At 41.5% G+C, this 15137-nt stretch overlaps 1 protein-coding gene across 2 annotated transcripts in view; it reads left to right on the top strand.

Moving 5' to 3' along the window:
* The window catches only part of mybpc2a (myosin binding protein Ca), a 68408-nt gene that overhangs the window by 34105 nt on the left and 19166 nt on the right, over window positions 1–15137 (top strand). For both annotated transcript variants that reach the window (XM_030058956.1, XM_030058957.1), the window contains exons 6-13: window positions 175–292; window positions 531–579; window positions 6501–6557; window positions 6651–6820; window positions 7069–7201; window positions 8686–8810; window positions 12291–12396; window positions 14026–14195. In XM_030058956.1, coding sequence (XP_029914816.1) covers window positions 175–292; window positions 531–579; window positions 6501–6557; window positions 6651–6820; window positions 7069–7201; window positions 8686–8810; window positions 12291–12396; window positions 14026–14195 — 928 coding nt within the window. The remainder of the gene's footprint in view (window positions 1–174; window positions 293–530; window positions 580–6500; window positions 6558–6650; window positions 6821–7068; window positions 7202–8685; window positions 8811–12290; window positions 12397–14025; window positions 14196–15137) is intronic.

Here is a 15137-nt window from a genome sequence, read left to right as displayed (position 1 = left end):
TATTGTCTTGATCCATTAGCAAACCAATACATCGGTCTAACCAGACTGTGCAGGCACTACACCCCGTGTGTATGTGTGTTCCCATATTTGCAGGTGCATGTGTGTGTGTGTGTGTGTGTGTGTGTTGATTTAATTGCGGTGTTCCTATCCCATCATCTCCTCCTTCTCTGTCAGATCTACACTTACGAGATGAGCATCATCAAAGTGGTGGATGCAGACGCAGGTGGCTATCGCTGCGAGGTCACCTCCAAAGACAAGTGCGACAGCTGCACATTCGAAGTCTCCGTGGAGGGTAGGTCTGCAGACAGACACTTAATCACATTATTGTCATCTTCCATTCAGCGGATCCACCATTACTACGTAACTGGCTTTGTCAGCCAATAACTCAGCGAGTGCGATACACATTAGATCCTATCATTTAGTGGCTTAGCGAGGTCATCAGTCCATTATTCCTTTGCCGGTCAGCCTGCTGTGTAATGAATTAACCTAGCCGAGCTCTCACCGGTCTTTCTCCTTCTGTCTGGTTTTAGCTGTACAAGAGGAGCAGCAGGCCAACATCCTGGAGGCGTTTAAGCGATCGTGAGTGTCAGTGTCAGCGAGGGTCTATTCAACATGTCACCCGTCGCACCGTCTCCCATATGCTCCTCTGTAGATCGCTGCCTCTGGGCATCTGTCAGTCTCGACGTGTATCTCTGCCTGTGTGTCTGTCTATCCCTCAGTTGTCGCTGACTTTGTAAGAGTCAGTCTGTCTAGCATAGCTTTCTCACTCTGTCACGTCTCGGCGCGTCTGCCGTCTTGGTGTTTCGCTTCACCTGGAGTCCCTCATGGCTCCGAGTCTTTTGTGTTTCGTCACATGTCTCGGTGACAGTCTCCGAAGGGACTGTTTCTGTTTTATATGTATGCGTTTTTCTCACTCTGTCTGTTTCTGACTCTCACTCCGTGTTTGTGTGAACTGTACCTATGCATGTTTCATGTGAGTGTCTATATCTGTGTTGTTGTTTTTTTTTTTTTTTTTTTCTCGGCGCTCTCAGCCCGTCCTTACTTTCCATATGTGTTCTCTGAGAGCGCAAACTCAGGTGAGGCATTCACACTGACACCTCGGGTCTCCATATTTTTTAATCGCTGTTTAAAATATAATCTCCTTCCCTTATTAGAAGTCAAGCCGAGCGGCGGAGGTAAGATGAGAAACACAACATGCAAAAAGACGGTGTCATATTGTGTTTTAGACAGGATGTCGGTGTGTTTATTTGCAGAGTGCTGATGAGGGAGAGAGAGGCAGAGCGGCTGATGTGATAAATGAAAAGGGAAAAGTTGGTTAAATGTGAATCACGCTGCTGAATAGATAATGGACGAATGTGTTCAGCGCCTCGTAATGTGGAGGCCAAGAAGCTCAGCAACCCGGCATCCATCAGGAAGCAAATATAGAGAATTTTGTCTCCTTCGGGACCCTCATCTGTGTGATTCTCATCCTGTGGGTTGCCTTCATCGGTTCTGACTCCACTCTTGGAGACGCACACCCCCTGTTCACCCATCGTGTCTCTGGAGTTTTCATTCCAGGCCGCAGTTTGTTTCATGTCTGAAATAGCCCAAGTTCTCCTTCACATGCCCCAGGCATATTTGGCTATTTTTTCGTCTTCATTTTGTCACTTTACTGTCTGGTAGGCCAACTGAAGAGGCTTCAAAGGGAACCAGTGCTTTTTCTATGGATTACATACAGTGTACCTGCAGCTGCTGAGCGTGTGTAAGGGACGGGCGATGCCACTGATTTTCTTTTGGATCCAATACCAAGTCAGACCAGGGCTAGTATACGTTTAATCACCATCTTATATACATAAAATGGAGAAATACTTGTGATATATGCTGTGAAAATGGGTAAATACAAACATAAAAACACAGGTTTGAAGGCTGTGACATTTGTATTAAACAGTACATTTTACACTTCTTTGTTTTCTGTTCAGTCACAGTAATTGTAAAACATGTTCAATTCTTTAACATCAACAAATTTTCAGTTATATTATTCAACTTTTCAAGAGTTATTATTCATATTGAGTCTAAACATTATTTTTCAGTTGACTGAAACAACTCCACATGAGGTTTAAGTTTCTGTGTTACAGCAGAGCAGCAGCACGTGTGTGTCTCTGACAGTGAGTGTGTGTCTTTTGGCGTGGAGGGTGTGTACACTGTGCACACTGAACACACAGGGAGGGAGAGGGTGGAAGGAAAAGTAGTTCCATTTTTTTTTCTCCTTAATTTTTCCAACATAAGATGCACATTCAACCCTATGAAAACTTTATATATTACAATGGCTGGTATCGATGGCTGGTATCGATATGATAAAAGGAAACTTCAGGATCAGAAGTGTCGATATTTTATTATCGATCCACCCATTTCGTGTGTGTGTGTGTGTGTGTGTGTGTGTGTTTGTGTGTGTATGTGTGTGTGTGTCACATTGTCTGAGGATGAGTTACAATACATTTTGGGGGTCATGGACACAGAGGACCGGTTTGCATAAAAAAAAAAAAATAAATAAAAAACGCAAGAAAAATGAAGAGAAAAGAATGCATTTCACCGTTGCTATGGCAACATGTGACATCACGACTTTTTTCGCAACCAGATTATTGTCGCTTTTTAAAATCTTAAATCATAAAACTCTGGATGATCAGACATCACCAGGATTAATCTCATTATTTGTCCCGCCCCTTCTCTTTTGTGAGAAGCTCGCTCGTTGTAAAACCGACAGCGACGAGCGCCGGGCAAAGCGCGCTAAAAATCGGAGATGCTGTCTGTGTCCACGGCCCGTGTGTGAACATGTTTGAACCTTCCCTTAGTTTGCATTCATATTGTCTTTGCTGCAACACTATTTGTACATTTGTGTGTTCACACCTTGCAGAGTAATGTAAAGTGAGTGTACATATTTTTACTTAATGTCCCACTAATGTTACATAAAGGGAAGTGCCAAAATAAAGGAAACAAGCGTCTTAGGGTGTGAACACACACTGCGTTTATTTACGGAGGCCCTGCCAAGATAGTCCAGTAATTTTAGGCCAAAATTGGGGTCAACCTAGGACAAATTGCAAGAGAAGCAAACTCAACTGATTTTGTATCCTCAGTTTGTCCTGAGTGAGGGGAAAAAAGTCCCAAGGAATCCCATTGGTGGAAAGTTTTGAAAATCACCTATTTATGACCACATATTACCAAAAAACAGTTTTTGACACACAGGGGAAAGGGGCTCAAAATTTTACTTCGTGTTCACACCCTTAGATAGGTGCTGGACTATCCGAAAAGCTTCAGGGAACCTTGGGACGGGTTGTACCGCAGTCTGAAACTCTACCGGTGGGTCGCAACACTTTTCTTCCACGAGAAATCCCGTCATTCGGGGATTTGACGGAGGTGGAAAAGACCGTCGCAGGTGCCGCTCCAGAATCTCCCTTAAGTGCTGAAGCGGGTTGAAATCTGCTGACCTTCATGGTGCACGGCTCTTTTCATGCTCACCCGACCGTTCAGTGATCACTTCTGCCCCGTGGATGAGATCATTATTGTCCTGGAAGATTCTGCTCCCGTGGCGATAGGAAGGATAACATGAGTGACTGTTATCCTTGGATGAACCATTCATCCATAAGAGGTGCATGATCACTCAGACGGACTTTGTATTTATTGGCATTTACCTTTCAGTGGAGCTGAGCCATGCCAGGAAAATGCACTCCACGCCGTAACAGAGCTGCCAGAACCATTCACAGTGGAAAACAACAAGCTCTCCAGCCTGTAGACATTTATTGGCGTGTGCCACACATAGCACTTGTCAGCTTGTTGAGAACAGAGTGAATGATGACTCATGACCATGTGACCGCCTTTTCCACCACTTCACTTGAAAAGGTGCATTTTATAGGTGTAACAAGCGCTCGGGTTTATGCACCGCGGACCAGCCACGGCGTGCCTCTTGGTGAAGTTTTCAAAAGATTATTCTAAATGAAACTGGATGCTCAGAGCCTTTGAAACAGATCAACCACTTCAGAGTCGGTTGTCTGCTTTTATTTGCATCGCGAGCCGCTTCACAGACAGATGCTGCACAGGCAAAGGGCTCTCGGCTTCTGTCTACAGTTTCCATGATGCCTTTGCCTCAGAATTTCAAATCAAATAATACCAAATCAAATTGCAATTATTATTATTATTATTTTTATAGATATTGTGATTGTGATACGATTCGCAATTTTAGTGGGAGTTAATATTTTTGCATCCTAAATTTAATTTTCACCGAAAAACAAATAAAAACTATTCAGATGATTTGGATGTGATTTTGGCAAACATGTTTTCTTAGATCTGGGGAAGATGATTTGTAAGCCAGGGCATCTCTGTAGCACCACTATACTTACATTCATTGACCACGTTTACATGCACACCTTATTCCTGTATTATTCGGATTATCCGCAATATTCCGGTGGAGCACGAGTCATGTAAACACACCGAACCCGATTAAGGTCATATTCCAGTTGGAGGAAATTCAGAATCAGACCCCTGGCATACCAGAATATTGTGCCATGTAAACACCTTAATCGGAAAATCCTCTGTACCAGAGTATTCAGTTACTGTCTGCGCATGCTCGATTCGCAAGGGATCCTTGGGCATCTTTGTTGCTATGGTTACTGCAAGCGGGGAGCACAACATGGCGAAAAGCAGCAAGAGCCAGGAGACTGCAGTCTGCCTTCAGCTAATGAAAGACTTAAATATCATGGAGTATATTGATGGGAGAAAACACAGAAATAGCGACTTCTTCTTCTGCTGCTGCTGTATTTCCGGCAGACCCGACACCTATAGGCGTACTGCTGCCCCCCGCAGGTTGAGTGTCGCATTACATACGCCGAAACACGGGAACATGCCAAGTAACATGTAAACAGAATATTCCAGTTGCTGCAGCGCATATAAACACCTTATTCAGAAAGTTACCTCAACCAGAATATTGACCTGAATCGGAATATGGTGTGCATGTAAACGTACTCATTATGGCATTTTGTCACACGTTTTACCTTTAGCAAAAAAAATAGAACTTTAAAAATATAACATTTTGCTTATCTGTTGAGCCCTACCTTCATATCAGTATCACCTCAGCCACTATACATTAAAAAAGAGCAACAGTCGCATTTAAACTGGGATATGGGTATATATGTCATTTTTAGGGCATATATGCAATATGGAGCATGATACATGGGTTATGATCCAACACATATCACAATACACTGCAGTACTCCACAGAACTGGATGACACTGTGTAGAGCTTAAAATACAATCTAGTGCATAACACCCTGGCTAGACTATTCAAATGTACAACATTTTATTTGATCAATTGGATGACAAAGTCACTCAGAACAATTAAAGTCAAATAATATTCCAGTTTATTAAAACAGGATTTGTACAATGCACTAAAATGTAGGTGTCATAAAGTCATCATGAAAATGCTTAAACAATATAACAATATATATCTGTGAGTGCATATAAATACATAATATGTATGCATATATATGTACAAACACATATATATATCCATACTAGGGTTTAAAGAATTGATACAACATTGCAGGGGTGAAAAAGTGATACTCAGTTGTATCAATAGTGTGTGTGATGATATGTTGTGTGATGAATAGTGTGTGTGATGATATGTTGTTGCTTTATTGTCTTAAAATCCAATCATCAAGGACTGGCATGATAATAACTGGCATCAAGGTGTTTTTTTTTTTTTTTTTTTTTTTCACTGTTTGTCACTGGGATTTCTTTTCTGAGCTGTGGTATAAATAAACAGTTGGACCTGCCTGTGATTTTCATACGTGGCCCTAAGAATAGTACACAAGTCATGCACTTCATTATCTCAGGGATTACTTCCATGTGGCAGCCTGTGTTTTTTTTCCCCCCCTCTTATTTACTTGTGTTTCCTTTATTTTGGCAGATACTTGTATTCCCTGTGATACATGTGCTTATTTGTGTTTGAACAGTATCTATTGCCGACATGATTATTCTCTGCCAAGCGTGCTCATATGTACCTGTCTGTTGTGAATGTAGGGCATAATGGTAGCTCGTAGTCTTCATCAAACGCTCTGCTCTGTGTTCTTACTCATTCATCCTATTTTTATGTCCAAAACAGAGGGAAAAAAAGGTAAGCTTTCTCCACAGGCATTAATTCATTAGAGCCCCACTTTATGTTGTTGTGTTTGCTTGTGTTGTCTTTGTTGGTTTTGTAATTGTCTCTTGTAATTCCAGTGCCTATTTATAGATCTGTGTACTGTGGAAGAATAGGGGTGTATTTCTGAATGTATTTTTTCGCTACTGCTGTTCCTCACTCTGTAATGGTATTTCACCAGTTTTGTAAACAGTGCAGGCTTTTCTTTTTTTTTTCTTTTTTGTTTTTTTCCAAATGTACCATGACGTTTAGACAGAGGAACATTAAAATGGTTTCAGAGTTGTTTATGGTTGAACTAATCCTCCAATTCTTTTGCTTTTTCTCTCGAACCCAGTGGTGATGCAGGTGAGGACGCCGGCGATCTGGACTTCAGTGCCCTCCTCAAGAAAAGGTAAGACGGATACCACTATGATGAGATGCACCATGTTGTCCACTTTAACACCCAGATGGATCCTCACTCTTTGATTTGATCTGACACACACAGGGAGAAGAAACAAGAGGGTCCTAAAGAGGAAGTGGATGTGTGGGAAATCCTGAAGGCGGCCAAGCCCTGCGACTACGAGAAGATTGCCTTTGAGTATGGCATCACAGACCTCAGGGGCATGCTGAAGAGGCTGAAGAAGATGAAGAAGGTGGAGCCCAAGAAGAGTGACGGTGAGGAGGGAGAGAGGAGACAGGAGAAGGGTTACTGGGCGAAAAGCAGACTCTGCACTAGGAGTGAGGCAGCAGGCAGGAAACGAGAGCTCTATAATGGAGTGGGTTGTAAATACCAAGAGCGTTTAAAGGCCTCCGGGGATGACAGGTGGAATATATGTTAGCATATGCTTCCCTCTGGTTGGCATCTGCGGAACGGGCACTGAAACAGCGGGTACGGCATACTAACGGAAGAACTTCCTTGTCAGCTTTCCTGAAGAAACTGGACCCAGCCTACTCGGTGGACAAAGGCAAGAAGATCCAGCTGACCGTGGACGTGGCCGACCCCAACGCTCAGGTCAAGTGGCTCAAGAACGGACAGGAAATCAAACCATCAGCCAAGTGAGCCACCTAACTAACTAACCGAGGGCGGGTTTTCTGTGTGCATGTGCAGTGTATTGAACCACGGTAACCCCATGTGTGTTTGGATCTTAAACCAGTGTGAAGACAAATGTTTCACAGTGTTGAAGTGTAGTCAGGACGAGGATTTACCCCAAAAAAAGTACATTTTATAGTTGAACGTAACAAAAACGTGATGCAAGGAGTGTATGTAAGCAATGTGGCAGAGCTTCCAGTGAGGCTTTTACACTTTTGGTGTGCCTCATGTAGACTTGACGCCGAGTTGAGATTCTTGAACAAGAACGCGACCGTTTTCAAATGAAAATACGCAGCAAATAGTATGAAAAATGCATGGCTTTAGTGCTACTGTTTAACACTGATGCAGCTAGGATACATTTTTTTTAAAGACCGATACTGATTCAGATTATTTTTTAAAAATTGTTATGCAAAAAATATGCAAGATCAGAAGAGTCCCCTTAGCAGAGTGCAGATCTCTGCCAGGTGTATCTCAAAACTTGGGAGAGCCTCATCAACCAATTATTTTGTCAAACACTTTTCAAATTACAAATTGCATGAAGGCTCAAATGCAAACTGCCTGATTCAAACATAATACAGTGCACTATGGAAAATATACCAGAAAACTCCCAAAACCCTCTCAGGTTTAGTTTTCTCTTGTTCTCCTTGTATCTGTTGGCTCAAGAGCTATTTCTGGTTGTTTGCTAGAGGTCATTTGGCTTTCAGCAGAGCCCACATTTCAAAAAGAAACTCATGCACACACACACACACACACACACACTCTGCACACAGCAATGGCCGTTGTACACATAATGTTTTGCAGTCGTGAATCATCATATTTTAACTCCCCGCTTGTCAACAGATTACACCGGCCTCTGACACTTTTTACGGTGTTTTTCTCCCGTGTGTCTGCTCTGTGCTCTGTTGACTTCCTTCCTCAGCAGTGTGTTTTATAAAATCAAAAATCAAGCACATTCTGGATTTTTTAACCCACGATCGGAGCAAACACGGCCACAATGGGATAAAAAACAAAACAAAACAACATGACTCTGATAGGACGAGCAGTGTGTGAAGACAGAGAGAGAGAGAGAGGGAGAGAATAGCAGCAGTAAAAAAAAAAAATGTGTGTGTGTTGGTGGCTTTGATGTTTGTCACCATGTCAGTACATTAACATCACTAAGATATGCAGTGTGTTCAGAGTGTGTGTGTGTGTGTGTGTGTGTGTGTGTGTGTAGGGGGGTGTTCAGCACTCAAGGTCCCAACAAGATGAGTTTGCGGACTCTTTGTCTTTAGTCTGTAAATGTGAGTCACTCAAGTGAAGCTTTTGTCCTCAGGCCTTCTGTGTCTGTGGCAGGATGGATTGAAAGCTGTTGTTCATTATTCTCTCTCTCTCTCTCTCTCTCTCTCTCTCTTTCTCTCTCTCTCTCTCTCTGTCCTCATACTTGTGACCTGCATCATACCTGTGTTTCCAGGTATGTGTTTGAGAGCGTGGGCAACAAGCGGACACTCACCATCAACAAGTGCAACCTGTCAGATGACGCAGCGTACGAGTGTGTGGTGGGAGAGGAGAAGTGCTTCACCGAGGTTTTTGTCAAAGGTACATGACTCATTGTCTTTGGAGGGATCCTTCTTTCGAGAGGGAGAGTTTTTTTTCTGCTCGGTTTAGCAATCGCTTGTCATTGGAGCGTTGTGAAGCTTGACAGCTCTGTTCTCTCCTTGTGTTTGTGTGTGTGTGTGTGTGTGTGTGTGTCATCTGTTTGTTTTCATGGCTTCATGCCACACAGCAGCGTGCTGCGCTCTGTTGTCTGCTCACTAATTTTTAATGGGTATATGCAGGAAGTGAATTTTTGATGTGGTGTTTGTCATGTATCGTTGTTGTGGTACTGTATATATTAATGTGCAATTATGAATATTGGAGTTTGACCGATATTGGTTTTTGAACGCTCAATGTACTGATGTTGCACTGCTTGTATAATGAAGTGAGTAAGCAGTAAAACATCTGTATTAATGCCAAAGCATTAAGTATTAATGCAAAAATTGTTGAATTGGAATTTTATGTAGATAATGTTGTTAGTGTTGTTCAGTTTATAAATTCAAGCTATCAGTTTCCCCCACATTATTGTTCTCGATAGGTTGGAAAAGCCTTTGAAGGATCATTTATTAGGGTTTCCACATGCACAGTCATGATGAAAAGTCATGGAATCTGAAAATGTGTTTTCCAGCTGTGGAAATGTTTTGCAAAATGATCTTATCGCCCTTAAGTTTTGGGAAAGATTTCATAACAATCATAATATAGACAAGCAAAACTAGAACCTGAGAAGGAGAAAATCAAGTTTTTTTTTGGTGTGTTTTTTTTTTTAATTCATCAAAATCAACTCAACTGTATAATTCTGGGGAACACACCAGTCAGAGTCGAGAGACATGGCTGTTGCTTTGAGACATATTTTCTTTCCCCTAGTTATAAAAGTTGCTTTACTCAGTTCAATAGAGAGATCGTTGTGGAAATTTCATATGTAGTGATGGAAAAGTCATGGAAAAGTTTTGGAATTTAATTGGCAAATAGTTGTAGAAACCCTGTTTATAACATGGGATGCTAAAACTCAGCATTAGAATAATCAAAATTAAACTAAACTATAATATACATAGCATATGTTTGCAGAATGAAAACAGAACATTACATTACAGTCTATTCAGGTTAAGGGCTTCCTATAGACAAGTGCAGCAGTGGACATCAGACATTGGCCCATATCAGTCTAACTCTCATGTTTATATCTGGTAGTTTTCGGTATGTTTGGGTGTGAGAGGTTTTAATGGATGTAATTGGGTCCATACCTGAAATATTAATCCCATCCTTTACTCCATGTGCTCACGACTGCTCATTCTGCTTTTACATTATCAGAGACCACAGAGGACGATAAGCTCTCACCTCAGACACTCTTCCAGTACGGCTGCAGTGTGTGTTTGTGTGTGTGTGGATGAGGGTAATAAGTTTACTTAAAAAAAAAAAAGAAAAGAAAAGAGAGGTCCCTGTTGCTTTGGCAAACATCTTGATCGGTACGTTTTATTGTTGATTTATTTTGACATTAGAGAAGGCAGTGGGGTGTTCAGCGGATGGCAGCTAGTCATAACTAGCAGTCACAGTATTTTAAACAAGACATAAAGTACCTCGGCAAACGCCCGGGCTTTTGCAGCGCGGCGCTACGAAGCGAGTCTCCTGTGAATGTTGTGTTGCTACCAGCGCGGCATCAAATTCAGCGCAGTGTAACAAAACTTTGTGAAATGAGTAGAAACTCTGAAATGCGGATTATTTGTTGTGGGGATGAACAGTGTGAAAATTGCATTCCTCCACCATGAAATGATTATGTGACAAAGCCAGGATGGAGTTAAAGAAAAAAAAAGAGTTAAAGGTAAAAGTATGCAGCCATCCACCACCACAACAACACACTTTCAACCAAACCACACCACTTCAAGGTCACACTTAGCCCTGTCACAATTACTACATCATCGTAATTAATTGTAATTATTTAAGGTGCTATCATTAGGGTTCATAAACATATTTCCATTCAAGTGTCTAGGTGATTTTAAGCCAGTGTTAGAAATGTTACAACAAAACAAAACAGAAAACAAATCAGGTGCATTTCCATCAGCTGGTCGGAGGAACATTTTTTTTTTCTCCCTTTAGCCATGAAGCATCGCTCAAAATGAGACCGATGTTCACTCACGCAAGCACATGCATGTGCCGAGCTCTGCGCTGAGCTGCGTAGGCACATGCATGCTTAGTCACACACACACACACACACACACACACACACTCACACATACAGTGTGCACATAAAATGCCTGGATAGAAACAGCTGTGCATTTCCCTGTTGCAATTTAGGTTTGAAAAATTACATAAAGCATACTTGTCCATTAATCAGCATTGTGTTGAGACATTTTCTCATTACATTATGTAGGCCTACACCATAGTTTTCACACAAATGAAAAGGGAGAGCCCAATAACTTTGTAAGATTTGCAATAAATAAATAAATAAATAAATAAATAAGAAATTGCTTGTAAATTGAAATTATTTATATGACATTTATTTATCAGCTAAAATTTCATGATTGTTACAGTCAAACTACTTCCAATATCTGGCTGTTTTTCCCTTCACGTAATCCTTTATTGGTGGGAAAAGTATTGCTCTCACTTTTCATGTTCAGAGCAGCGTTCTTGCATTTTTTAGACGCTGTGCTCGTTTCACAAAACACGGTGAGACCCGCTGGTCAGACTGTCCATGTTACAGTGCTGCTGTGACTCAGGCTCAGGGAGTCGCTGGGCCATTTGAGGCTGAAGAGAATATGGAGGGTCCAAAGGGGGACTGGATGCTGACGATGACAAATAGCTGCGGCTAGCAGAGCATCAAGCATCACACAATGTGACTCCCACTACCTCTGGAGACCTGAAGTACCCTCCACCTGCGCCGCGAGAGTGTTGTGGTGAAGTGGCGTTTGACGCTTCAGGACTGTTGTCGTGCTCTGGTGGGCATCCTATCAAATCCCAGAGTGGGCTGTTGCATGTCCCATATGTTCGTCTTTTTGTCAACCACCATTCATCAACAGAGGTGGGAAGACCACTGGAATAGGTGGCTCAAGTAGAGGTGCTGCTACTTTTACTCGAGCCAGAGTACTTGTCAAGAAACCTGTCAAATACAACAACGGTAGCAGAAATGACGAGGATTGTGCGCCTGTTCCAAATTGTCCCAGCTACAAAATTCAACCTATTATCTGCCCTGGTGTGCTCCATGCAAATCATTTCATTGTACAAACTAATCAGAAAAAACAGCAATACTCATTCTGCTCAAGTCCAGATGCTTTCCACCTGTGTTCCTCTTACTCCACCTCAGTACGTCCACCGTTCCTCCTCTGTCCTCGCTCTCCTCCGCGGTCAGAGTGACTGTGATGATTCCGCGTGTGAAAGGTTTTACACTGCGACGCACTTCTCGAGCGGTTCAGTGTATCGCAGTGCAAGCTGAGTGACCTCTGGTGTTTTGAGTCGGACGAGGTTTGACACTGAAGCCTGCCGTTTTGTCCTCAGAGCCCCCGGTCACCATCACCAAGCTGCTGGACGACGTCCACACCGTGGTGGGTGAGAAAGTCGAGTTTGAGGTGGAGGTGTCTGAGGAAGGAGCCAATGTCAAATGGTAAGGTTTGATCCTCCCAAAAATCAGATCATCAGGAAACAGATGAGCCATTCAGTACGTCTGTGTAGTGTGCTATTCACTGCACTCATCCAGGATGTGTTGTTCATATCAACATTTATGCACTTATTACGGCTACTCCTGTATACATGGATAGTAGGAGTGAGGAAAAATTCAATTCACTTAAGTATCAAGTGATTTCTTTCTTTTTTCTTTTTCTTTTCTTTTTTACATATTTTTTTAATTGATTTTCTCATTACTGAATCGATTTAAAGATATTGGTTTCATATGAAACTAGACTCCCTAAAGAACCCGTTGGTACCAAGCTTGTCATGCTAGGTTGTCGACAAGGCAACTAAATAAAGCTCCAAAGTTTAGCCATTTTCAGAGTGGTCCCTTGACCTCTGACCTCCAGATATCTGAATGAAAATAGCTTCTCTGGGCAGCCACGGGTCTCCCCTTTGCAGACAAGCCCACCTTATTCTAATCCCATACAGTTTGGGGCACAAATTATGCAGCTTTTGCATGCAGTACAAATGTGTTCTTGTGGCCTGTTGTAAAATGGTGTATTTGTGCATAATGGAGCCTAAACTGGGGTCTTGGAGTTGCATCAACTGAGTTTGACTGGAAAGCTGAGACTCCTGTGGATTCAGTGAGCCCAGTTATATTCATGTGCGGTGATGTTAGCCCCCATATCAGGACCATTTCATTGTAGTGAGAGCATTTTTCAAACTTGACGTCAGTGTATAAGTTGTGAGCTTTATGGAACTTATCCTCAAACTAGAGGATAATTAAAAAAAAAAAAAAAATCACGATAAATTGAATCACAATACTTAAGAATCACAATAGTTTTCTGAGTCCATGGAAAGCAAGCGTTATCAGACTACTGTATGTGAAACACTAATTAAAAGTGCTTACGGCTCTTGTAGGCATAACCCATCTACTGTATGTTTTTTTCAGGTTTTTTCAGGTTTTATTGTACCAACTGTACATGCATACAGATACTCTGTAATTACCCAGGAAACTTAATCCATGTGTGAGCTGACTCAATGCAAACCTTACATTCCTGCAGTAACATCGACCTGGATAAGCTCGTGTTCAAAATATGAATAATTCAGATAAGATTTCCAGGCAATATTGATTTTAGCCTCGATAATGAGGCATGTATACATCTTATGATTCTCACGGCTTGGCTGTAGCATGAAATTTTCTCAATATCCTGTTTTTCATGCGTATGGATCTGTTTTCATGTTATAGGTCCTGATGTGGTTTTTAAACTATTATCTAGTTAGGAAACTGGGAGATGTCAGGTCAACCTAAATGGGATATGCCAATTGCATTCATAAATTAAACATGCCTCAGAATGTCAGTAATTTTAGGATATGCAAACGTTTTTTTCTTCACTGTTGCATAAAGGGCAACTTTTAATTTTAATAATTATGTTGAAAATTACCCCTAATGAACATCCACTGGTACCCAAAAGTGCAGCATCCTTGCATCCTATTTTAAAGGGGCCCATTTCTCCTGTTGGATAATGCCCGAACACTGTAGTTGTGCAAAACATTGTAGGCATGTCCATCACCTGTGTGTGTGTGTGTGTGTGTCTCGGAATATGTTTTCTCTTCTCCCCAGGATGAAAGATGGAGTTGAGTTGACTAGAGAGACAGCGGGCTCTAAGTACAGGTTTAAGAAGGACGGCACGAGGCACATTCTGATTATAAATGAGGCCACCAAAGAGGACATAGGGATGTACCAAGCCCTCACCAACGGCGGGGAGTCGAAGGCGGAGCTGGAGGTTGAAGGTACAGTTTCTCCAGTCAGGATAAAGACCCGTGTTGAGCTCCTGAACACACAAACAGGTGGAAAGCAAGGAAGGAGGACACATGCAGCACGTACTAGTGTTAAATCTTCAACAAAAGGTCGACTTACAATGATTCAAGTCAAACAAACAATATGTACAATCTATATCAATCAATCAAAAATGACACTTACATTATAAGGAATTCAGGGAGGGAGAATCTTGTAACATGCCACATTAGCCTGGATCCAGATCCGCGAATCACACGTTCACTTTAAAAAGTGTCGAGTGATTCTGCAGGTCCGGTGTCGCTCAACTCCAAAAACCAACCGAGCCAATCAGCAGGCACATTATCTGATTTGATATGCGCTAATAAGGAATATAAGGAATAAATGCCAGAACAGATATTAAAACAGTGAATTAAAAGGTTACTATATATACAGTAACCTTTTAATTCACTGTTATATAGTAACCTTTTAATTCACTGTTTAAATATCTCCTCTGGCATTTATTCCTTATATTCCTTATTAGCGCATATCAAATCAGATAATGTGTGATATGCATGTGTAAACAGAATAATTCAAAGAACTTGTGATTTTTTTCTTGTCTTTGTGTGTGTAATCAACTTGTGAATTTTTATAGTGATATCTGAAAGTAAAATTTTGAACCCCTTTCCCCTGTGTGTTAAAAACAGTGTTTTTTGGTATTATATGGTCATAAATAGGTGATTTTCAAAACTTTCCACCAATGGGATTCCTTGGGAATTTTTTTTTCCCTCACTCAGGACAAACTGAGGATACAAAATCAGTTGAGTTTGCTTCTCTTGCAATTTGTCCTAGGTTGACCCCAATTTGGGCCTAAAATTACTGGACTAATAGCAAATAAACTAACACGCGAAAATGGATGATGAAATACCCCCTTGATTAACAAATTAATTTTACATAGA

This window comes from Myripristis murdjan, chromosome 8, assembly GCF_902150065.1.
Source record: "Myripristis murdjan chromosome 8, fMyrMur1.1, whole genome shotgun sequence".
Classification (NCBI taxonomy): domain Eukaryota; kingdom Metazoa; phylum Chordata; class Actinopteri; order Holocentriformes; family Holocentridae; genus Myripristis; species Myripristis murdjan.
This window is presented reverse-complemented; position numbering and strand designations above follow the sequence as displayed.